General features: G+C 43.2%; 1 protein-coding gene across 1 annotated transcript in view; it reads right to left on the bottom strand.

Moving 5' to 3' along the window:
- The window catches only part of BMP6 (bone morphogenetic protein 6), a 201007-nt gene that overhangs the window by 19789 nt on the left and 154343 nt on the right, over positions 1–26875 (bottom strand). The window contains exon 4 of the mRNA XM_075213041.1: positions 1881–2078. Coding sequence (XP_075069142.1) covers positions 1881–2078 — 198 coding nt within the window. The remainder of the gene's footprint in view (positions 1–1880; positions 2079–26875) is intronic.

Below are 26875 nucleotides of genomic sequence, written 5' to 3'. Positions count from 1 at the left end.
ATCAAAGAATTTAGTTAACTTGTGTCAGGTAGCAGGAAGACAACTTTTGTATTATAGGTTTTTTTTTGCTTATTTACACTTCATTATAGAGTTTAGAAACAAATGAGCACAAATCTACTTGCTGGATGCCATCTCCAGTGGTGTTATAACACTGCTACATGACATCTCCAACACCAGGAGGTTCAAACTACAACCCCCTTCCCTCACACACACACACACACACACACACACACACACACACACACACCCACACCCACACACACACCCACACACACATACACGCTGATTCTTTAACAATTTGATAATCTCACAAATAAAAATGAATGCATTTAATGAATGAATTGTAAAATGTGTGAACAACTTTAGAGTGGCAGAAACTTCCCAGTATCTGTAAGTTGAAAAGTAAAGGAGTTAAATGGGGGGGTGTTATACAATGTGATAAAAATGCTTTACTCCTCAGGTGACAGATCACCCAGTGTGTGTATCTATTATCCATCATGACATTTTAATCTCAAAAATACATTTATATATAAATATACAATAGACTTTTATGCTTATAATTGTATACTCCTTATTTTATTGTGCCCCTTCTAACATTTACAGGGATACCAAATGCTTTATTACAATAACAAATACTTTATTTTTGTATAATACAATGTATTTGTGTTTTTAACTTTAGTAATTTAGTCTTGTATTTCACCCATTTATTTTTAACTCTTCTCTGGTAAAACATGGAATACCTTACTCTGAGTTGTCACAGGTATGTCACGCTATGTCAGAACGTTTAACATGCTCTAACACTAGGGGATGCTGTAGCAGAGAAGATGTAACTCCATACAATCTCTTTCATGTACTAATGATCACATTACTGGTGCTTCCTGCCTTCCGCTGTGGGAGCAGTGTGATGCATGAGGATAGCAGTCTGTATAAGATTGTTTTCCCCATATTTCTGATAAGGAATCAGTTGTCCAGTAGGACACCAGACTGGTATTTACATGTGAGCCAACAACTACAGTTTAGAAAGCTATGGGAGAGATTTCCATGAGACACAGAATTTACGTCAATAAGCCTCTAAGGGGCATATTCAATTCCGATCCCGATTCGCGGAATCGCACCGGAACGGCCGCGAACATAATCTGCGGTACCGCAATAACGTGGATTTTCGTTCGCAGCCCATAGGGCGGAATTGAATATGCCCCTAAGTGTGGGATCTAAATCCTACATCTACGGCAGGTAAGTTGTTACTTTGTCCACTCCCACTTATGGCTATAATCCTTGGGGTAATCAGACCAGGCTACAATGGAGCATACAGGGCAAATCTTTAAACTGTAAAGAAACCCAACTTTTGTTGTGCTGGACTTAGTTCTTACTTTTCAGGCATTCATTGTATAGTGCCACATGTCTAATAGTGGGATATCTGACAACACTACATTCACAGTTATGGTTTATCAATCAATGTTATATAAACTATAAACCATACTTACCTACTCTCGCAAACTTGTTTCCGGGAGAGGGGTGTGACTAGGGGGCGGGAGGGGCAAATGACGGTTCCGCGGAGGGCGGGGCCAAAATGGCGTGATTCACAGAGAATCGCGATTCTCAGTGATTCGCGCCATTTTAACAAGGGAATTCCTTGATGCGGGAGAAATGCCAACTCTCGCGGGAGCCCAGGGGACTGACCCGAATTTCGGGAGTCTCCCGAACTTTCCGGGAGAGTTGGAAAGTATGCTACAAGTTTATCATCATATAAGACTAACCACTTAAATAAACCATACCCATTCTTTGGCATGACTACTCATGCCTACTTTATGATTAGTATAGCCTTAGCACTTTTTCTTAGGATTACACCACTGACTGTATTATAGAAAATGGTACATTACCTATTACACTCGATACTCTGGATACATCTTGTGACTGAGAGTAGCGGTTACGATTCGGGTTCTTTCGTTTACTTGTTGCAGATCTTGCTGTCCTTAGGTGAACCTCGCTTGCTTTAAAAAAAGCAACCATGAACGGCTGCTTGTCATATGGACCATCTCTGCCAACCAAACCTGCAGCTCTTGTGTTTACATTCTGACCTGGAACCAAATGAGAGAACTCATAAGTGTCTTTGTTACTTAAGTGAAATATAGTATGCATAAATATGGATGTCTACATGCAAATATACACATGAATAGCCTGCTTATGCACACACATTTTAGTGATGAAATATAAGTGAAACATAAAGGATAAAATGAAAAAAAATCAGAAGAATAATACAGTAAAAAGATGAGATTATGCACAAAATATACCAAAGGCAATTCAATTATGTTATGGATATGTGTGGATCCTGATTGCATATAATTGCAAATGTTAAATAGTACCCTGTCATTGTAGCTAGTGTTGCTCTAACTCTATAAGAGGAAAACAGTGATTTATGTGTATGTGAAAAAGAGTCGGAGGTCGGGCAAATGCATAGACGCAATAGCGGACTTGTTTGGGATAAAGTCACATAAGCTCTTTTTAACAAACAAATGATGAAAAACACACAGCTTTACATTAGAGTGGTATAGCCACAGCAACACAAGTAAACATAGGCAACAACAAAACAACATAACCTTAATATAGGTTTCTTTAGATTGTTATAGTCTTGTATGCAGATATTAAAGGACTTGAGCTACATCATCACTGCCTGTAGGGATTCAGCCTAAGAAACAATAATGTATCCATATTTTTTCAGTTGTCTCCCATTTTTGATCCCCTGTTCCCGGGTTTTGAGAATTTGTCACCAGATCTAAAAGATTTTTAGATTGGGAGACAGGGGGTGAAATTTCTCCCTACTATGTCTTTATGTATTTTCTGCTGTGCTGGGAAGCTATTGTACGCAAGAGTCAGCTTCCAACACTGTAACTAGTGGACAGCACATTCACAAAACAAAATGATCTGAACTTCCGGCAATCTGAAGTACAAGTGCAGGAGATGGATGTAAGGTCAGGACAAGTTTGGTTCGGTACACATGCTGGCAGTGGTAATCGGAAGGCAGTAGCGAGGTCAAAGAAGTCCGGTACACAGGGAGTCAGTTGGGAGTAAGAACACAGAGGACAGAGTCACTGCGAATGAGGTACAATCAGAATGCACAAGGGAGTCAAACAGGTATCATACGAGTTGCTCTGACACTGCAGGAGTGTGAGTGAGGATTATATATGAAGCTCCTGTTTGAATTAACCGCCCTCGAATGCAGTCACATGACTGCCGATACCTGGAAGCGCCGCACCCAAGAACGTCCAGCAAGCGCCAGGATCTTCACCTAAAGTTGGTAGAGCTGCAGGACTGGGGCACCACCAGTGCAGAGCTTGCTCAGGAATGGCAGGAGGCAGGTGTGAGTGCATCTGCACGCACAGTGAGGCGAAGACTTTTGGAGGATGGCCTGGTGTCAGGAAGGCCAGAAAAGAAGCCACTTCACTCTAGGAAAAACATCAGGGACAGACTGATATTCTGCAAAAGGTATAGGGATTGGACAGTTGAGGACTGGGGTAAAGTCATTTTCTCTGATGAATCCCCTTTCAGATTGTTTAGGGCATCTGGAAAAATAATACTCCAGAGAAGGAAAGGTGAGCGCTACCATCAGCCCTGTGTCATGGCAACAGTAAAGTATCCTGAGACCATTCATGTGTGTGGTTGCTTCTCAGCCAAGGCAGTGGGCTCACTCACAATTTTGCCTAAGAACACTGCCATGAATAAAGAATAGTAAAAAAACATCCTCCAAGAGCAACTTCTCCCAACCATCCAAGAACAGTTTGGCGATGAACAATGCCTTTTCCAGCTTGGGATCAAAACATTGAAATTTTGGGTCCATGGCCAGGAAACTCCCCAGACCTCAATTCCATTGAGAACTTGTGGTCACTCCTCAAGAGGCGGGTGGACAAACAAAAACCCACAAATTCTGACAAACTCCAAGCATTGATTAGGCAAGAATGGGCGGCCATCAGTCAGTATGTGGCCCAGTAGTAGATTGACAGCATGCCAGGGCGAAATGTAGAGGTCTTCAAAAAGAAGGGTCAACACTGCAAATATTGACTCTTTGCATAAACTTAATATTATTGTCAATAAAAGCCTTTGACACTTATAAAATGCTTGTAATTTTATTTCAGTATACCATAGCAACATCTGACAAACAGGTCTAAAAACATTGAAGCAGCAAACTCTGTGGAAACCAATACTTGTGTCACTCTCAAAACTTTTGGCCATGACTGTTGAGGGGTTTATTTATTTATTTCCAATTAAGTTATTTTTTTTAACAGGGGGTGTAGTTTTATTTACATTTTGTCTTGGTGCACTACAGGTCCCAGCATGCCCAAACTACTAATTGCAGCCTGGGCTTGCTATGACATGTAGTGCACAAGGGAGATAAAGGTACTTTTACAATAAAATATTTTTTATTGCCCCACACCCACTGCCCAGGGGTGTGGTAAGAGCCCTAGTACTTTCAGCACAGGCCTGTGTACCCCTGGGGGAGGGGGTCCGCTTTTTATTGCAGATACATCTCCCTAGGAAATCCAGCTCTGTGCTGACCAGCATGGGGTAGGTTGTCATTATGGCAGGAGGACCCCATGGAAAAGTCCAGTGCTGGTGCTGGTACTAGTGGAATCTGGGATACCCCACGCTTTTTCTCCCTCAGATTTTGCTTGCACTAGAGTTACCTTTGTGGGAAGGTACTTTTTTTAGTTTGTTATTTATGTATTGAGGGTTATTTAATTTTTTTACGGTATTATTTATTGTATTGGTCGTTGTGTCCGGCAGTTTTCGACAATCACAATGTAACTAAACATTGAACTTGTCAACATTTTGGTGTTGACAGCTTTAGCATTGACAGATTGACTACATCCCGCTTTGTAAAACCACCACATGGGGTCTAACAACTACTAACCAATAAACAGCAAATCAAAATATACCAAATCCAATATGGCGCAACAATGATAAAATCAGTAAGCGGCTTGTAGCAAATTCAAAGTAGGTAACACCGAACCATACCAATATCAGAGCAAACAAATAACATAGAATTTACTGACATGCGCCAACATCAGAAATCAGAGCGAGGGAGTAGACTTTTGCAATGATTGTCCGAAATAACTCTTATTGAGAAAAGTCTTTCTAGGAGTCTTCAAATAAGTTTCCTAGATGTAAAGGGTATTTCAGTTCTTCTAAAATGATTGGAGTCAGTTCACCCGTAGTTAATATACCGGCATGAAAATAGACACAAACCGAAAAGACAGCCTGTAGGTATCATGGAGTGGAATCGTCTTATAACATCATTCCTCTAATAAAGAGTGTCACTTCCATCATAGTGAAAAACAAAGAAGACGTCACAGACTAGACCCATACACGTAGCAGATGATCATAAACTGCAAGGCATATCCCGGTAATATAACGAGCAATGTCCGCTACGTGGAGAAGAGAAGCCAAACTGGAAGAGCAATCCCTGTCAACATCAAACATCTGATCCGATCAGCATAACTCCCATAAACCAACGCGTTTCGGCTCTCTTGGAGCCTTTGTCAAGGTATGTGGGAGGAGTCCATACCCGAATGCTTTTATAGCCAAATTTGTAATAATATACGTAATCACTGAAGGATCACAATTACAACCTAGTTAAAATATGTAATAAATAACATAGAATAGGGAATAAAATAGAGAATAAAATATAATAAACATAGAAGAAACAAAACACTACAAAAAATAAATAAAAGATAATGATGGTAAACAGCGGAGTCCCCCATCCACAGCCCAACCCAAGACACTGCTGCTTAGCTTCCCAGACATAGCAGATACCTAAGATTATAGCCCACACAGCTACCAGTGCTGACTCAGTGAGAGTCCCACTAATCATCAGAAAGAAACCACTTTAATTCAAAGTCTTGGTTTAGACCCTTTGGAGACAGAGTTCCCAATTTATAAATCCATCTCATCTCGCACTTAGCGAGAGATGTCAAGGTATTCCTATGTCTCCAATTGCTATCTACTTTATCAATAGCTAGAAATTTTTTTAGACCACTCGTGGTACAATTGTGGTGACTTTTAAAATGAGCAGACACAGAGTGTTTATCATAGCCCTTCTTTATGTTACGGAGATGTTCAGACAATCTGACCTTGAGAGGGCGAGTGGTCCGCCCCACATAAAAAAGACCACATTTGCATTCAAGCAAATAAATTACATTTGGAGTGTTGCAACTAAGGAACGTCTTAATAGGGTATTCATGGTCATCGACCACAAAACTAGAGATCTTATTCTTTTGATCTGTGAAAGTTGCTTTACATGCTAAACATATACCACATCTAAAAAACCCTTTGGAGACAACCCCTTTCCAATCTCTGGTATACATAGTGGGGGTATTGAGAATTCCATAATCATAGAATTGTCTTATAATTCCACCTTATACTCCATTTTTCTTTAATTCACTTTCATAAACAAGTGCCAGACCCAGATTTAAACTTGCTCTTGCCCCAAGCCACCCTTACTGTGTATATCCCCAAGCAAAGTGTCAGGGACCATTTGAAATCCTCATTATAAAGTGTTTCAGTCAGGGAAAAGAAAACCCAAACAAATCTATCATGTAAACCTGATAAAATCCTGGAAGGTTAGAGCCTACTTGCCAACTTCTTCTAGTTGGTGTCCGGGAGCTGCCGGGGGGAGGTGGGCGTGTGGGGGGCGGGGATCCAAAAATCGCATCATTTTGGACCCGCCCCCGTGACATAATTTTGGACGTAATTCTGCCTACTTCACTAGGAAGTGGGCAGATGCGGGAGAATGCCATACACTCCCGGGAGTCCGGGAGACCCACCCAGAATCCGGGAGTCTCCCGGACATTCTGGGAGAGTTGGCAAGTATGGGTTAGCGATTAGCGCTTCTACCTTATTCAGGATCAGAGGGCTAACGAGAGATACAAAGTATCTAGACAGACAACAAATGTGTGTGTTATGAACTTTAGCAGACACAGTCTTCGGATATGTTAGACTCATATATAAGTGTAGATGTGAGCGCCTTATCAATGTCCGATCCTCACTGATTTATAAATGACAATGGAGATATAATTAATGTGTGGGGCTCCGGGGACATCACAGTGATTAGCGCCTTTATATATTTTAGGTTCAGAGGGCTCACGAGATACTAACCTTCTGGATAAACTATCAGTGTGTGTGTCAAGAATTATAGTAGACACAGCCTCCGAATTTGTCAGACCTATATATAAGAAATTATATTGCTAATTGTACCTATTTCTTAGGGGCAAAATATAGATCTATGGTTCATACTGTCCCAATCCTTTAATACAGATAGTGAGCCTGTTATCAATTGCAGTGTTCACACCATATAATTGACACATACTAGATATAATAATTTAGTATATCAGATCCCTATCCTAGAAATTTGTACTAGGACAGCGATTGGGGCTCCTAATTAAAGGAGATTAGTAAATCTAGTAGTCTATGGTACTCATTATGGTATGATAGACAGAGGACAGATGATTTTATTCAAAATTTTATAGATATATCTCTGCCTCAAGCAGAGCCGGATTTAGACCTCATTGGGCCCTAGGCAAGATAATGGTTTGGAGGCCCCACCCTGAAACAATCCATAGCACTATATTTTAGCGTGGCATATACTCCTATAGTTTAGTAGAAGGGTAAGCTATGTGCCGCCGCACATCACACTGCTACTCCTGGATCACCATGCGGACCCTCATTATTGTCCCTTTCATCACACTGTGCCCTCTCTGCCCAGCACCTTCACACATGCCCTTTCTGTGCCCAGCACCTTCACACATGCCCCTACTCTGCCCAGCACCTTCACACATGCCCCCTCTCTGCCCAGCACCTTCGTCCCCTCTCTGCTCAGCACCTTCACACATGTCCCCTCTCTGGCCAGCATCTTCACACATGCCCCCTCTCTGTGCCCAGCACCCTCACACATGCCCCCTCTCTGTGCCCAGCATCTTCACACATGCCCCCTCTCTGTGCCCAGCACCCTCACACATGCCCCCTCTCTGTGCCCAGCACCTTCACACATGTCCCCTCTCTGTGCCCAGCACCTTCACACTTGCCCTCTCTCTGTGTCCAGCACCTTCACACATTTCCCCTCTCTGGGCCCAGCACACTGCAGCTTCAATCGCACACACACTAGCTCTCCATCACAGTACCCCTTCTTCTTACCTTTATCTGTGACTCCAGGAACAGCTGCAGCTTCTGCACACTGACTACCATAGAGATCCAGCGCAGCCCACCTAACACTGTGTACCATGTGCCCGCTGCCACATGACCCTGTGATGTCAGAGTGACCTGAAAAGGTAGCTAAGCTGAAGCAGCCCCTCCCCCGCCTCGCGGCACCCAACGCCCCGAGTTCTTCTTCTTGTCCTCCCCTCTGGGACCCCTGAGAGCCGCTAGGCCCTAGGCAGGTGCCTAGGTTGCCTAGCGGTAAATCCGGCCCTGGCCTCAAGATTCTATAGTTGCCGACTGATTCATGTATTTACATCATATTATATGATTTATCAGCTTTAAGAATTTGACCACAGAGCGATTGTTGCAGTTGATTTGCAACTTTTAATTTCACTGTTTTTGTTTTCTTTTAATATTTTTGCGTAGCTTTAATTTGCTAGGATGTATTCATTTTAATATATACCAATAAAGATTTGCATTTTATCATACATACCTTTCACAACCTCTTATCCTAGAGTGCCCCACGCCATAACCTCTGTCCTGTCCTTCTTGTTACCAGAACATCATAAAGCACCAGAAGAGAATTTGACTTACGTACAGAAGAGGTATGGTAAAAAAAAAAAGTGTCTTAAACTCTGCGGATCAGAAGAACTGTTGCCAGGGAAAGCAGGAATGACAATATCCTGGTTAATGGGAAACTTAGCTACTACTTTAGGCTGAAATGATGGTATGGTACATAGTACCACCCTATCATCGTGAAACATGAGGAAAGATGAGCGACAAGAAGCAGCCAATTCAGAGACCCTACGAGCTGACAAAATAGCCAACAAAAAGACTGACTTCCAAGTCATGAGTTTCAGAGAAACTGACTAATGGCTCAAACGGAGGTTCCTGCAAGGCCAAGAAAACTAAATTATGATCCCACGGAGCTACTGGAGAGGTAAACAGAGGTTGGACATGCAAATGTTTGGGCATCCGGTAAAACTGCAAGTAGTTTCTGGAAATATACGGACAATGCTGAAACCTGTCCTTTAAGGGAAGCAAGGCGCAAATCTTTATCGAAGCCATCCTGCAGGAAAGCCAACAATCTTGGATGGATAACGATGGCGTCTGCATAGTCTGAATGACTTTGTCTGATAAACACTTCTTTTTAAGGATAAGGATTTCAACATTCACGCCATTAAAGCAAATTGAACAAGGTTCTGATGAAAGAATGGACCTTGACTTGGAAGATCCACTCTATGTGGCAGTCGCCAAGGAGGCTCTACGGACATAGCGAGAAGATCCGCGTACCAAGAACTTCTTGGCCATTCCGGAGCCAAGAGAATCACTGGAACTCTTTCATGTCTGATCTTTTTCAACACTCACGGCAACATTGGAAGTGGGGTAAAGATGTACACCAATCCGAAATTCCAGGGAACTGTCTATCACGCATTTCCCCGATTTAGTTCCATTCTGAGCCTTGTATACATGGGTTACCCCTATCTGATGTATAGCCTGGCATTCCCCTATCCTCGGACGCCATCTTGCCAAGCATTCTCCATATGCGCAACCCCGGGAACCTTTTTAAACCTCTGCTCCACGGTGATAGAAGGATCACCAGCCAGTTCCCTTTATAAGGGTCCTCCTCCTTTCTATAGGTGTCACTTCATCAGGTCTCCTACCTGATAGGAAGCATCTCCTCTGACTCCCGTCCGTGCTCATACTTACCTTTCTTCCTGCCTTTGCGAGTTAGGCCGTTCGTTCATCGGCTACAGCATTGGTCCTTTTCCATAGTTATAACACCTGTGTGGATCTCAGTGCTTTTGCTCTCTGCAGTTCATTGCTTCACAGCAGTACCTGTTCAGCTTATTCCACAGTCAAGACCTGTGACCTCACTGCAGGGTATCGCTCATCAACGGTCCTGTTCCAGAGTTATATCATCTGCGTGGATCTCAGTACTTCTGCTCACCGCAGTGCATCGCTTCACAGCTATATCTGTTCAGCTTATTCCGCTGTTTAGACCTGTGAGTGTACTTTCTTGCTCAGGCTATCCTATTATCGTGATTCGTGACTATACTTCTGCGGTTGCCAACTCCACAAAAATTTTCCGGTGAACACAGGGATTGTCGAGGATTCTTGAACCGATGCTCAATCCAATTTGAGCTACTTCCTTAGAATTTTCCCACCAATGGCTCTAAAGTCGCTTATATTATATCCCTTTTGTCAAGACAAGCTCTTCCCTTCTGCAAGATGCTGCTGCCTTCACATCTGCATTTAGAAAAAGTTTTGATGAACCAGGCTGTGTCTCTTTGGCCACATCTAGTCTTCTCAGACTGCGTCAGGGGTCTAGAACCTTCACACAATATATAATCCAATTCAAAACTTTGTCTTCGGAATTCAATAGAACAATGAGGCCTTAGTAGCCACCTTCTGGCAAGGTCTCGCTGAACGAATTAAAGATGTATTGGCATCCCAGGAGTGACCCACTATACTAGAAGCTCTTATCTCACTATGTCACAGCGTGGATATCCGCTGTCGGGAAAGAGCACCTGAAAGGGAATCTCCACGACGAACTGTTTATAAACCTTTTTCTCGTCCTCTGTCTCTAAATTGCTCTGACACGAGCCGATGCGATTAGGTTGAGCCAAATTTTCTCCTGATGAGATACAGAGAAGAATCTCTAAGAAATTATGTATTTACTGTGGTGATTCCGGGCATCTTCTTGCTTCCTGTTCCAAACAGCAGGGAAATGCCAAACCCTAACTTGTTAGTCAGGTTAGGAACGTTTAAATCCTCTCCAAGTATAAGTTCTTCTTCTATTTGTGTCATCCCCATAATTCTCCATGGACCATCTGGTCCCAAAATATTATCTGCATTACTGGATTCTGGGGCAGCTGGGAATTTTATTTAATCCTCGGTGGTAGAATCCTTATCTCTACCTACCTGTCCATTAGCAACACCTTTGGTCCTTATCGCTATTGACGGAAGTCCAATCCCCCACGGGAAAATTTTGTTCTTGACGGAGCCTTTGTCTCTGCAGATTGGAGCATTACATTTTGAGAAAATGTATTTTTATGTATTAGAACACACCACCAGTCCCATCATTTTGGGTTTTCCATGGTTACATTGGCATTCTCCTCAAATTGACTGTACCTCTTCACAGATATTGTCCTGAGGCCCTTCCTGCCATTCCAATTGCCTGCTACAAGTGAAACCTCTACTCAGTGTGATGCCTCGTTCCGTGGCAGCCAAAACCTTGCTTCCACCCCAGTATCAATCATTTGCGGACGTATTTGATAAACGAAAATCGGAATTACTATCTCCTCATCGCATTTGGGACTGTGCAATTGATATTCTTCCGGGTGAAATACCACCTATAGATTGTGTCTATCCCCTATCCGTCCCTGAAACACAAGCCATGTCAGATTAAGTTAAAGAAAATGTCTCACAAGGCTTTATTCAACCATCTTCTTCTCCCGCAGGTGCAGGATTTTTTGTGTGAAATAAAAAGATGGGACATTACGTCCTTGTATCGACTACAGAGGCCTCAATGCTATCACCTTAAAAAAAGGGTATTCTATTCCATTGATCACCAAATTATTTTACAGAATTAAGTGGGCACAAATATTCACCAAGTTAGACCTGAGGGGCGCTTATAATCTTATCAGAATTCTTGAGGGAGATGAGTGGAAAACGGCATTCAATACTATGGACGGCTACTACCAGACTCGGACTGGCCTGCCAGGCAGCCAGGCTAACCACTGGTACGCCCTGCCAGGTTGAAGCTCCGCCCCCTCCGTTGTTAGGGCGGAGCTTACTGAACACCTGGTTCCCTACACTTACGATGGCGGCAACACTTCAGGTAACCACACTACCGCGCAGGTGCAGAGAGCCGCGTCTGGGCTCTCTGCACCTGCGCAGTAGTGTGTTTTTCACTTTGAGCAGGGGAGGTGGAGTTTCTGTTTGCCCAGAGGAACATGAAGAAAGGACGCCGGCCGGAGCTTTGCACAGGTAAGTAAGTGCGCTCCCAAGCCAGCCTGACATTTTTTTTTACAGACAGATCAATGAACAGAGATGAATGAGGGGGAAATTATGGAAAGTGAGGGATGAAAGAGGGAAATGGGGAGAGGAATGAGGGATAAGGGGCCAAGGCAGCATGGCAAAGAGTGAGAAGGGGCCAAGGCAGCATAGCAGAGAGTGAGAAGGGGCCAAGGCAGCATGACAGAGAGTAAAAATGGGCCAAAGCAGCATGGCAGAGCGTGAAGGGGGCCAGGTCAGCATGGCAGTGTGTGAAGGGGGGGGGCAGGTCAGCATGGCAGAGTGTGATGGGGGGCCAAAGCAGCATGGCAGAGTGTGATGGGGGGCCAAAGCAGCATTGCAGAGTGTGATGGGGGGGCCAAAGCAGCATGGCAGAATGTGAAGGGGGGGCCAAAGCAGCATGGCAGAGTGTGAAGGGGGCCAAAGCAGCATGGCACAGGGTGATGAAGGGGTGCCTGGAGAAGGGGGGAGCAAAAGCAACATGGAGTGCGCAGTGTGATCATAAGGAGGCACTGCATGGTGATGAAGGGGCACAGTATAGTGTGTATGTTATGGCACAGCGGGGTTGTGGCAATGTAATGTGTGTGTGGTAGGTGGTGGCTAACTAATGGGTGCTATTTTGTTTGTGGGGTGATGATGGGGCAATTTCATTTTATAGTGGGGACTATTCATTTAAGATGGGGTGTTTGGGCGCCATTAATTGAATGCGGGGCTGAGTTTGAGGAGCATGAGGTCTATTATTATATGTGAATATGAATTATTTAATGGCACGGACGGTTGCAGGAAATAGGTATATTTATTATACGTAAATGCTATTAATTTATTGCTGAGGCTGTCTGGAGGGAGGGAAATAGGTTTATTTATTAAATGTGAATACTATTACTTTAATGTTGGGGCTGGAGGAAGGCCTAAGTATTAATTGTGGGTCCTATTGATTTATCGCCGGGGCTGGTTGGAATTTTCTAAATGTACCCATTTTTCTTTTCAAATAGGGCCCCCAACATTCCAGGATCCAGACAAGCCACAAGTAAAGAAACCAGCAGCCACAGATGGTCAAAGTGACAAGAACAGGTAGGACAGTCTGACAAATGTTCTGAGTCTAGTGGGACAATCCGGATTTTTGGTGACTGTTCTGCCCAATCTAAGGGGCAGATCAAGACTGTGTATTCTTTACATACACACTGCATGCTTTATATACTACACTATGGTGCTAGCTGTCCTTCGTGGGCTGACTACTCCCCCTCTAGTATCTGGTCTAGCCTCTTTGATGGCTTGCCACACCCCCTCTGGTGGGCCCCTAGCGTTGCAGTCCCCCGGTGGGCCCTTCATGGCCCAGTCTGACACTGGTCACTATGAATATTTGGTTATGCTGTTTGGCCTCAGCAATGCCCCAGCAGTGTTCCAAAGTTTTGTGAACAAAATTTTTACAGACCTGTATTCTTCTGTCGTTGTTTATTTAGATGATATTTTGATTTTTATCGCCAGATTTAAAATCTCATGTGGCAGAGGTGCTGTCCAGGCTCAGAGCTAACCAGCTGTTCTGTAAGCCAGAGAAGTGTGTTTTTGAAACACCAGAAACTACCTTCTTGGGTTACATTGTGTCAGGAGATGTTTAACACAAGGACCCTGAAAAAGTCTGAACCATTATCAACTGACCTATCCCCTCCGGACTAAAAACCATCCAACATTTCTTGGGATTTGTCAACTACTACAGGCAATTTATTCTTAACTATTCTTCGAATGTGGTGCCGATCGTTGCCCTCACCAACAAGGGGGTAGATACCAAGATATGGCCAACATCAGTATTATCTGCCTTCGATTCCCTCAAGGAGGCTTTTTCCATGGCTCCAGTGTTAAGACAACCCAACACATCTTTACCATTCCTTGTTGAAGTGGATGCCTCGGCAGTTGGAGTTGGCGCAGTATTATCCCAGAGATTCCCTCCAGAGAAACAACTCCACCGATGTGCTTTCTTCTCTCGTAAATTTCTTCCGGCAGAAAAGAATTATACAATTGGGGATAAGGAGCTGTTATAAGGAGTATTGTTCCCTGTTACGGTCTACACCGAACCCAAAAGTATACTTTACCTTCAGACAGCCCAATGTCTGAATCCCAGACAGGCTCGCTAGTCTCTCTTATTTTCATGGTTTAACTTAAATGTGACATTTCAGCCAGGATCAAGAAATAGAAAGGCAGATGCCTTATCCAGAGCATTCACGTGGGAACCAGAACTGTCTGATATCATTAACCATCCCAGTCTGGAATCAAAATGTTTGCAAGCCACTTCAGTGTCTTTTCCGCCAATGCCTCCTCCAGGAAAAAGCTTTGTACCTTCAAATCAGCGTAAAAAGCTCCTACGCTGGTACCACTGCTCTCGGTTCTCAGGCCACTCTGGCACAGCCAAAGTTTTTGAAATAGTCTCCCGAAATTATTGGTGGCCTACTCTCAGATCAGATGTCAAGCAATTTGTGGCAGCCTGTCAAATTTGTGCGCAGCATAAACCTCCTTGTCAGTCTCTGGTGGGTCCCCTTGTGTCACTTCTAATTCCTTCCAAACCCTGGGCACACATCTTCATGGATTTTGTGACTGACCTTCAACCATGTAAGAAATACAATGATATCTGGGTGGTCGGAGAACGTTTTTCGAAAATGGCACACTTTATTCCTCTGACTGGACTGCCTTCTGCTCCCCTTCTTGCACAGTTATTTATCAAGGAGATATTTCGCCTGCATGGATGCCCTCTTGAAATTGTCTCGGATCAGGGAGTACAATTTACTGCAAAATTCTGGAGATCTTTGCGCAAACTCCTGGACATTCAGTTAAATTGTTCCTCATCCTATCATCTGCAGGACAAACCGAGAGGGTAAATCAGGATCTAGAGACTTTTATTCATTTATACTCCTCAGCTTCACAAGACAATTTGGGTGAACCTTCTAGCATGGGCAGAGTTCACACATAACAATCTTTACCATGAATCTTTACCATGAATCTAGTTTATCCACCTTGTTCACTATTGTCTATGGGTTACATCCCAACCTACCCAGTTTCAAGGCCATTTCCTCAACTCCAGTTCCTGCAGCCAACGTACTCCACCGGGACTTCTTGTCCATATGGGATCAGACTCTCAAATGTTTCAGGAAAGCATGTCACCAATATAAACATTTCACAGATAGAAGACGTCAAGCAGTACCTCCACTAAAAGTGGGAGACAAAGTTTGGCTATCAACCAAGAACACTTGCCTTCGAGTCTCATCCATGAAATTTTCAACCCATTATGTCAGGCCATACAAAATTTCTGAGTGATCAATCTTGTGTCGGTCAAACTAAAATGACCAGATTCACTTCGGATTGTTAATATGTTCCATGTCTCACTCATCAAACCTCTTATTATTAATCAGATTTCCTCCAGGTTTACGGCTTCTGCTCCTCCGATTGCCCAGCAGTCAGACGAATTTGAGATTTCTCAAATATTGGATTCCAAGCTCTTGCAAGGCAAAATTAAATACTTGGTAGACTGGAAAGGATGGAGCTTTCTTGGATCGACGCTTCCGATGTTCATGCTCCCGCTCTGATAAGATTTCATATGGGTGTCAGTTCATCAGGTCTCCTACCTTATAGGAAGCATCTCCTCTGACTCCCGTCGGTGCTCATACGTACCTTTGTTCCTGCCTTCGCGAGTTAGGCCGTTCGTTCATCGGCTGCAGCATCGGCCCTAATCCAGAGTTAGAACACTTGTGAGGAATTGTCAAGGATTCTTGAACCAATGCTTAAACCAATTTGAGCTACTTCTTCAGAATTTTCCCATGGACAGCTCTAAAATCGCTTATATTATATCCCATTTGTCAGGACAAGCTCTTGCCTGGGCTTCGCCCCTCTGGGAAAGGAAGTACTCCCTTCTGCAAGATGCTGCCGCCTTCACATCTGCATTTAGAAAAAAAATTTGATCATCCAGGCCGCGTCTCTTCAACAGCATCGTCTCCTCAGACTGCGTCAGTGGTCTAGAACCCTCACACAATATATAATACATAATACAATTCAGAACTCTGTCTTCGGAATTTCAACAAGACAATGAGGCCGTAGTCACCTTCTGGCAAGGTCTCGCTGAACAAATTAAAGATGTATTGGCATCCCAGGAGTTACCCACTACACTAAACGCTCTTATCTCTGACAAGCCGATGCGAATAGGTCGAGCCAAAGTGTCTGCTGAGGAGATCAAGATCATCCCAACTATTTGGCTTTCTTGACACTGTCATTGCATCCGACAGGAAGGACTGTGGGTCCCTCATCCACGCACCATATTTCGCCACTTTGTTGTTTGATCTGAAGGCCATCAAGTCTATGTCTGGCTGACCCCACTTGTTGACTATTTGGGTAAACACATCTGGGTGAAGAGACCATTCCTCTAGATGGATTGCATGCCAACTTAAATATCCACTCCTGATAGGAAAATTGCCTGGGCCCACCATTCCGCTCACTTCATGATGCGGAAGACTTCTTTTATAGCCATGGAGCTTCTTGTCCCTCCCTGGTGATTTATATAAGCCACAGCCATGGCGGTGTCTGACTGGATCTGTATTGAATTGTTCCATAGTTGAGACTGAGCCTGGACTAAGGCATTGAACACTGCCCTTAGTTTGAGTACATTTATGGGTAAACCTGTTTCCTGAGTACTAGAAATAATATATTTTGCGAGGGAGTCAGACTGGATTTTGACTGCTTGTAATTTTACTTCAGTAAGCATAGCAACATATGACAAAAAGGTCTAAAATACTGAAGCAGCAAACTTTGTGAAAACTTATATTTGTGTCATTCTCACAATGTTTTGGCCATGACTGTATGCAGTGCTTCCCTCTATCTGTTCATTATACTGTCTAGAGGAAAACTACCCTGATGTGGTGTCTGTTATACACTATAGATCATTACTTAAATAATTATTTAAAAAATTCTAAAAGGCACAAGCTACTTTTGGCCATCCCACTTTCTCCAGCCGTGGTCTTCTCATGGTCGCCTTCCTCATTTTTTGTGCCAGACTGTGATCTCAGATGTCTGAAGATCCTCTTCCTCCTTCTCAGTACATTCATTAGCAATACATGTTAGAGATCTTTTTACCTGGCCCATCACCACTATGTTCTAACTCGCACAAATGCGTCAGGGGCATTAAGATTCAAAAATCTCCTGCCACTAAAAGATTGAGGTCAGTATCATACTTGCCTACTTTGGAGAGCTCACATCCAGGAGGGGATATCTCCATGCAGCTTCCTGGGGAATGGCCATCTGAATCACGTATTTAGGCCCCACCCCTCTGCTAAACCACACCAATTTCGTTCATTTACAGCAGGGGGTGGGGACAGGATGATGCGATTAGCCCCACCCCCACCCAATTCACCAACGAACAGGGCAGGAAACGGGAGTTAGCCCTACTCTCCAGGGAGTCTGGGATGAACATGCAAAAATTCGGGAGTCTCCTGGACATTTCGGGAGAGTAGGCAACTATACAGCAGAGATTGCAGAACCTTTTCCCAGAGCCATAACTAGGCAGGTGCAGACAGTGCCGTCGTCGGTAAGGTTGCAAGCCCAAGGGGGCACAGCAGCCGCCTGCTACCTGTCTCTGTGACAAGTGACAGACATCAGATTCTGACTGCCAGCCGCCAGGTGCATCCAAGATGGCGCCTGACACCTGGCTCCTCCTATCTTCTAACGCTGCCCTCTGTCCCTGCAGCATCTGAGGTCATGACGCTGCTAGGGAGCAGAGCAGTAGAGAAAAGCCAGGTGCACACAGTGACGGCTGGACAGTTAGAAACAGAAGAAAGAAAATAGGTGTGGGGGATGTGTGCTGCTATGATGCAGGGAGGGGGGTTGTATGTTGTATGCTGCTATGTGTGAGGGGGGTGTATGCTGCTATTATGTGTGAGGAAAGAAGGGGGGGTGGTGTATGCTACATGTTGCTATGATGGAGGAGGGGGGAGGGTTGGGTGTATTTTGCATGCTGCTATATGAGAGGGGGTTGTATGCTGCCATTATGTGAGAGGAGAGAAGGGGGGGGGTGTATGTTATATGCTGATACTATGTGTGAGGGGAGGATGGGGTGTTAATATAATCTGTGATATGATGGTAGGGAGGGGAGTGTCTTAGTACGTGGGTGGGAGGTAGGCTATTAATTTCATGGTGGAGTTTAGGTGGGGGCTAATTATTTAATGGGTACTATTTTATTTGTGGGATGATGGTGGGGCAATTTAATTTATTGATGGAGCTTTTTAATTTAATAGTGGGGTCTATTAATTTAAGGTGAGTTGACGGGACCTTTAATTTAATGCTGGGGTGGTTTGGGTCTATTAATTAACTGTGAGGCTGAGATTGGGGAGGGCCTATAATGCTGGGGATGGTTGTGGTAAATGTTTATATTTATTAAACGTAAATGCTATTTACTTTTTTGCTGGGCCTGCTTGAAGGGAAAGAAATAGGTTTAGTTATTAAATAGGACAAGTATTATTTTAATGCTTGGGCTGGAAGGAGGCCTAATTATTAAACGTGGGTGCTATTAATTTAATGCCAGAGCTGGTTGGACTTTTTTAGACCCATTTTATTTTCAAAATAGGGCCCTTAGCATTCCAGGATCCAGGAACTTCCTATGCACGCTGTGCTGTCTCTGGACATCTTATGGTAAGTCATTTTTCAGGCACAAATACTGGTATAGACACTGGGCACACATAAAATGGGCACACATGCACTGGTACAGACACTGGACACTCACATACAGGGACAGACACTCTGGGCACACATATACTTTGATGAGACTGAAGGAAGTAATGAGGGGGTTTGTTGAAGATGAATGAAATTAATTTATGATGTGGGGATTAATAATTAAACTGAATGAGGGAGTTAATGATTATAAAGGGGTTAATGATGAAAGGGGTTTTATGAGGAGTCTGGAGTTAACGAATTTGAAGAGGGGTTAATTGATGATGAGGGGGTGGTGTTGTGAGGCAATCATAAAAATGCTCTTTGTATTATATGTGGCCATTAAGATGGTATATGTATTGTGGCCACAAGAATGCTCTCTGTATTGTATGGCGGTCATAGGAATATTCTTTGTATTGTACGGCGATCATAGGAATGCTCTCTGTCTTGTATGGCAGTCACTAGGATGCTCTCTGTATTGTATGGCGCTCACTAGGATGCTCACTGTATTGCATGGCGGACACTAGGATGCTCTCTTTATTGTATGGCGGACCCTAGGATGCTCTCTGTATTGTTTGTCGGGCACTAGGTTGCTCTCTGTATTGTGTTTGTATGTATATACAGTATATATTAGTGTGATGGTGATAAGAAGGTACATTGTGATGAAGGGGACACTGTGATGGAGGAGCAAGAGCGTGAAGAGGGCACAGTATGATGAAGATTGCACCATTACAATTATGTTTCAATTTGTTTCGGTGAGTTTTATTTCAATAACAAATAAAAAAATGTATACAGCTAGCATGTGATATCTGCATTGAAAGTACTGTGATTCTATGGAGACTCATTACATAAAGATCCCTACAAAGTCAGAACATGAAGAATGAGGAGGGAGGGGGTTTCAGTGTGGTCTAGCACTTGTAAAGCATTAGCCACACCCCCACAATATGCTGGTCACGCCCACTCGACAATTGTCACTCCCATTTAGATGAGGGGCGCCGTTACCCTGTCTCGCGCAGGATACTAAAATATCTAGTTAAGGCACTGCCGATTCCTGTAGTTCTGGTACTTGAGAGAGGAAGCCTTACAATAAAAATACTAGTGGAGATGCATTCTCCTTTAAATGATAGAATTTGTAGCCAGCCAACCATAGAATTTAGTCAGATTCTGATATAAACTCCCACCTAAGAATGCTGAAAACACAAAATATAAATTTCCAAGGTAAGCTTCTCATATTTTTTAGTTTCAGAAGTGTTTTAATCTGTTTGTATACCTGCCAAGAAAAAAAGTAGCTTGCAGTTGATACTCAGACCTTATCATGAGAAAAAGCACTTGCATATTGATTACTGCTTATCAGTATTCATGACCCAGAAATCTGCCTAAGCCTGAGAGGAAACATTGTTTATAACAGTTTTTGTCACATTTAGGAAACTCTTTCCTACAATTGACAGCAGCTGCTTTTCAGAACAACTGATTAAGCATATTATTTTTTCACTGTCGATGCATTTTACAAGCTAGGTACTGTACTGCATATTATTTCTTACAGACATTTGTCCTTATTTGAAAATAGCAATTAGAAGTACATAATATGTATCAAATGTATGCCTGCATAAATACCAACACTTTATTCAAAATATATGGAATTTCTATTTGGAGTTTATCACATGACATTTCCATTCTCAGTTAAGTGATTGGCTCTAAAGATTTGAGTCAAAAAGTCATGCTTCATACGATAAGACTAGGAAAAAGAGCTCAGAGAAGAGTGCACAATGATAGGATCAGTTGTTGATACAAAATATGTTAACCCATGGGAAACAGATATTGGTATGACTCTCTCCCTCCAGCAGTGGGAAAAGATCTACATTTCCTCACACCGCATGTCTAGATGCATCAATCACACCGAAATGTATGTTAAGCTCCTCAATCGGCTCTACCTCACCCCGGATCGCCTTCATAAGATATGGCCAAGTCAGTCTAAATTCTGCTGGCGTCAATGTGGTCAGATAGCAGATGTTTATCATGTCTTTTGGACATGCCCGGTGATCCAGACGTTCTGGGGCGAGATATCCGCTTTGATTTCGGAGGTCCTGCGAGTTTCTGTCACTCTTGACCCGAAGGTAGCCCTCTTACATATTTATCAGCCTGGGGTTCCTAGCTATAAGCGCTATGTATTAGGACACATACTAATAGCTGCTAGAGCAGCAATTGCTCAGAACTGGAAGTCCCCTGCTCCCCCCAGCATCACCAAGGTCGTGTCTAAGATCCAGTTTAGTTTTGAAATGGAAACAACGGATGTGCCCTATACGTCATCCGCCTCCAATCCAATTTTCAAATGGTTTAGCTGGCACGAATATGTTACAGAGGGCTCCGGTAGAGCACGAGTAGCCTCAAATATTTCACCCTCTCCATCCCCAGCAGCCCTCATAGAGGAACCCCAGCCTAACGATTAGGCTCTGCCTGTGTGCTATCTGAGCTACCTAGGTATTAACGTCTCCCCATCTGGCATACTATGAGAAAGACCAATGTGTATATTTTATTTATGCTTCTTAAAGTAACGTGCATGCTATAATATCGTTGTTTCAATTGAGTGACCCCCCCCCCACCCCCCTGCGTGGGGGTGTCCCCTCTTGTTCCTTTTTTGTTTTTTTCATTACCCTTTCGTTTGTTACCTCAACTGTGTTTGTTACCCTTTCTTTTTTCTGTACCCCATTTAACTTTGAAAAACTCAATAAAAATTTATTGAAGTAAAAAAAAAAAAATATGTTAACCCATGAACTGACTCAGTAGATCCTTGGGCTGTTGAGACTACTCATATCTGCTAGTGTGATTAAATAGTGACTTTGCTGGATTTGACCTATTCATCAGTAGTACACTTTAAAGAATATATGAGCTGGATAGTGCAAAACCCACAGCAACAGAGAAGAAATGGAGGTAGGAATAATTACAAAGTAGTCAGGTACATGGTACTAGATGGTGCCTGTGGCTGCTAGGTGATCCTATAACCTTTGATGAATGATGCCAGATGCTTATGGTATTTGAAAGTGTGCAGGTGTTAGTACCAGCAGTCTTAGATATCACTGGCCCACCTCCAACACTCAGCATCCACTAATTGCTAGCCTTCCCAATTGGAATCCGTAACAGACCCAGCTGAGCTTAGCCTCAGCCTAGAGATGACATAACACCTCTCTCAGGTTTAACAACTAACCTCCAGTACTGATGACACATGCAAGGAATCACCAATTAACCAGCCATTATAAGAACCTGCTCAGTGTACTCATCAATGCCTGAGTATAAATTGTGCCCAACATCGATTCTCCCACACCAGGACTATACTATCAAGTATAGCAGCTATTCATGTTTCTTCCAGTCTTGTGCTCAGTGTCCCCCGACAGCAGCACACCCATACCCGCAATTCCATTTGCGGTGTTTTTGACAGAGTCCTCATACTAGCTAAGTACTCTGCTGCTTTCATGGAGGGAACCAACTACACTGACCCACACACTGTCTCCTTCCTGAGCGAAGTCCATATCCTCTTGCAAGGATCTCTGGTGAAGTCCAGTCAGGGTCTTAGACTCCATACCAGTGTTTCCCACCTGCTAGTTATTGTCATCTGTGTGTGTGTGTGTGTGTGTACAGGGTCACTCAATATACTCTGTTGTATCCATTTGTTTACTGCCTTAACAGTGCCATCACCTCTGTGTACCTTATTGCACGCTACATGCTGTTCAAACAGTGCTAACACCTTTGTGTACTTTAGTACATACTACCCACTGCCCAGACAGTGCCTACAAACTCTGTGTACTCCATTGCAGATTGCTAAACTCCCACTCAGTTGTACCCTCAGTGTGTTCTTGTGGGACAAACTCCATACATCTTCCGGTGTATTCCCCCATAAATACAAAATCCCAAGTTCTCACAGCAGGGTAATCCAACTGACAGTGAAAAGCTCAGTGTTTTGCAGTTTACTTAAGTCCAGCAAGTCTAGTCAGCACAATTTTAAGCACAGATAACATGACAGCACCAAAATCTAAGCTCTATTAGATAACAAGTACCTTATCCTCTGGTGAGTACTATACTTACCTTTTAAATGTAACACCCCCTCTGCTGTATGTTATTGATGCCACCCAGTGGCTTAGTGTGTGGCTCGGCACTGGGATCCAGAGGAGACACAGCAGGAAGGTTGCTTAGAAACAGCTATTGGAGGATCTGAACTAGAGATGCTCAGGCTCGGTTCCGCGAGAACCGAACACACCTGGACTTAGCAGATCCGAGGACCGAGCTGAGCCGCCTCGGTACTTTTGAGTGCCCTCAGAATTGAAAACGAGTCAAAACATCATCGTTATGTCATCGGATCTTGGATCTCGCGAATTTTGGATTCTATAAGTACTGCCCTCAACGGCGATCCAGCGCCATTTCACAGAGGGACACAGAAGGGGTAGCACTGTTCTTGGCAGTCTCTAGTGCAGTTGGGCAGCGTCATAGGTAGAAAAGAAAGAGGAGGGATAGCTGTGTTCTTCAAAGTCTCCAGTGACATTCAGGAGAGCTCCATTGCTAAGTGTCATTGCTGAAATAGAAATAATAGGTCTGGCAGGCTTGGTCTTCTAAATCTGCAGTGACATTGTACTGTGTTATAGAGGCAAAACACAAAGAGGAGAGCTCCATTGCTAATTGTCATTGCTGAAATAGAAATAATAGGGCTGGCAGGCTTGGTCGTCTAAATCTGCAGTCACATTGTACTGTGTTACATAGGTAACACACTAAGAGGAGAGTTCCATTGCTCCATTGCTAATTGTCATTGCTGAAATAGAAATAATAGGGCTGGCAGTCTTGGTCTAAATCTGCAGTTACATTTTACTGTACCATAGCTCACTCAGAAACAGGAGAGGTGGCAGGGTTCAGTGCTGTCAGTGTTCTTAAAAGTCTTCAGTGACATTATACTGTGCCATACTTCATACAGAAACAGGAGGGGTGGCATTGTTCTTGTCACTCTCCAGTCTCAGTCATGATTATACTAATCCCTCTACCTCATGTGCTAAAGTCTATGTTCAAGTGCATAGTGGTTTTAAGTCAGGGAAAAAAATAAATAAATAAAAAGCTTGTACCTTTGTAAAGAAAAAAACACCTCTCTAATAAAGGTGAAAGTTTACTGTAGAAAAACATAAAATTACCAACATGCCATTCCACCCAAAATATTACCAAGCATACCTGCATCAGACAGCTTCCTTCTCTCAGCTAGATCTCAGCACCTGCAATCTACACTGTCATCATATTCACCCTCATCTGCATGTACATTATCCTCAAACAATACTAATTCATCCCTGCTGAAATCCACCATCACAGAAGTCGGTGTACTTTGATGTAATTGCGGGTAATGGCCTTCCTCAAAGAATTTGTAGTTAATTTTACGGAAGAGCTGTCACGATTTTTGGGCAATTCTTTTAGACCACACCAAATTTCAAATAATTGTGCAGACTCATCTGCACCCCCACTGGGTGTCTTGGGAAAGCTAAGTTTTTTCCTAGCAGCAATTTCCAGAGAAACTGAAGGAGGAGACGTCATTGTGTCATGTACCACTTGAGCTGTCAGCTTACTGACCAGGAGCTCATTGTATCTCTTGAGATCTGGGTCAGTTGGAAAGAAAGAGCAGACATAGCTCTAAAACCTAGGATCAAGCACATTTGGCAAAATGTAATGATCCAATTTCAAGATGTTGATAACTCTTGGATCCTGGCAAAGCGAATAAAGTACTTAATCTACAAGTCCAACATAATTAGCGGAATTGCTTTGTTTCATTTCCTCCTTCAATTTCTCTTGCTGCTTTTCAAAAAAGTCTAATTAGGGGAATCACTTGACTCGAGCTAACAGTGTCTGCACTCTCTGCAGAGGTGACTACTTTGAGTGGTTTCAACACCTTGCACAACACGGAAAGTATTCTCCACTGCGCTGGACTAAAGTACATTCCCCCTAAATTCTATTCTTCTTGCAGCTGCTGCATGCTCCTACATGCTGTTGCAGAATCACGAAAATGACCCTAAATATTTCGGGACACAGACAGCATCTCCTACATGTCATTGTCATTTTTTAAAAGTTGATTGTGCAAGCAAAACAGGGAATGTGATGGAATTCCCCCCGCTGTAATGCTCTAACAATATTGGTGGCGTTATCAGAAATCACATATCCTCAGGAGAGTCCAAGCAGGATAAGCCATGTTGCAATGACATCCCTTAGTTTTTCAAACAGGTTGTCAACAGTATTACCTCTGATCTGCACCTTGTCTCGTCTCTGATAACCACCTCTCACTCACGCCTTCAAGACTTCTCCCGTGCTGCGCCCCACTTATGGAATTCCCTACCACGCTCAGAGTTTTCCACAGCCTTCAAATCTTTGGATGCTCTTTGAAAACCCATCTCTTTTTTAGTGGTGACCTTATCCTCGATAACACTATTCACACTAATGCACCCTCACAACTATCCCAATCTCCACACTTGCTCCTCTTGTTTCAGCTGTGCCCACTTCACTTTAGAATGTAAGCTCTCTAATGAGCAGGGTTCTCCATACCCTTTGTTTTCATGTTTCCATTCATTTTGTCTCCCTTGTCTGTTCTTGTTTTACGTATATGTCTTGTTTTATGTATGTCCTTGTCTTCCCTAGTGTACGGTGCTGTGGAGCACTGTGGTGCCTTACAAATGTACAATAATAATAATAATAATAATAATAATATGCCTATTAGTGAAGCAGATGATACACAGAGTAGCCTGCCTCTGAAAAATGCGACATTCTTGGGTACATGCTGCTTCTGTCACTGCTGGTGAAGGCGAATCACCAACCCAGTGGGCTGTCACAATCATATAATCTTTACTTTGCCCAGTATTGCTGGTACACATATCTGTGGTTAAGTGTACAGTGGGTAGAATGGCATTTTGTAGCCCAATAATTATATTTTTACAAAGTAGAAGTGAGTAGAAGTGAGGAATAGAATTTCTAATAAAATGGTGCTGTGATGGAATTTGGTAACGGGGACAGAAGACCTCAAGTAACTGTCTAAAACCAGCTGCATTAATAGTGGATATTGAAAGCAGATCTAACACTAGCATAGTGGCCATGGCGTCTGTGATCCGCTTTGTGACTGGGTGGCAGCTTTCATACTTGCTTCCTCTTGCAAAGGATTGTTTAACAGTTAATTGTTGTAAACTACTAGTAGTCTTTTTCTTGGTCTGCTTCTGGGTTGAAGATCCACCCCCCAGCAGCAGGAGCAGCAGCATTGGGCCAAACCCTCAAGGATTCTTCTGAGAAGTCCTGGATAGGGGAGGAGTCATCTCACCTTAGAAACTTGGATGCAGGACTTACTCCAATGACTACTGAGGATATTGATGATGAAGGTGTTGGGGGTGTAGCTTGCAGGTTCTGGGATCTAGCTGAGAGAAGGGAGGTAGATGATGCTGGACTGCGTGTTGTTATTTTTTAGCATAAGTTTCTGATTTTCACAAAAGCTTTCCATGAACTCGCTTCATATGGCGTAAAATGGATGAGGATCCTAGATGGTTAAGGTCCCTACCTCTACTAACTGTGGCTTTACAATGTTACAAATGGCTAGACAACTGTTGTCAGGATTTGTGTAAAAATAATTCCACATATAAGAGGTGAATTTTTTGGTTTTATGCCCAGGCATGACAATGGCCTTCTTCTTATCACTGGCAAGAATTGCTGCAGTCTTTGTTTGAAAGTGTATTAAAATAATATTGTGACCTGTGAGGTGGTCAAAATTGACTGCAAATGACTTGAAATGAGTGTTATTGAGGTTAATAATAATGTAGGGGGGAAAAAAAGCTAAAATTATGTGATTTCAGCAAAAAAAATAGGGATTTAGAAAAAAATAGGGATCCAAAACCAAAACCAAAAGATGTAAGGGCGGTTTTGCCAAAACCAAAACACGAAGTTAATCCAGATTCAAAACCAAATCAGGACACGGGGGTCAGTGAACATCTCTAATCAG

Source organism: Mixophyes fleayi, chromosome 5 (genome assembly GCF_038048845.1).
Source record: "Mixophyes fleayi isolate aMixFle1 chromosome 5, aMixFle1.hap1, whole genome shotgun sequence".
NCBI classification, from domain to species: Eukaryota; Metazoa; Chordata; class Amphibia; order Anura; family Limnodynastidae; genus Mixophyes; species Mixophyes fleayi.
This window is presented reverse-complemented; position numbering and strand designations above follow the sequence as displayed.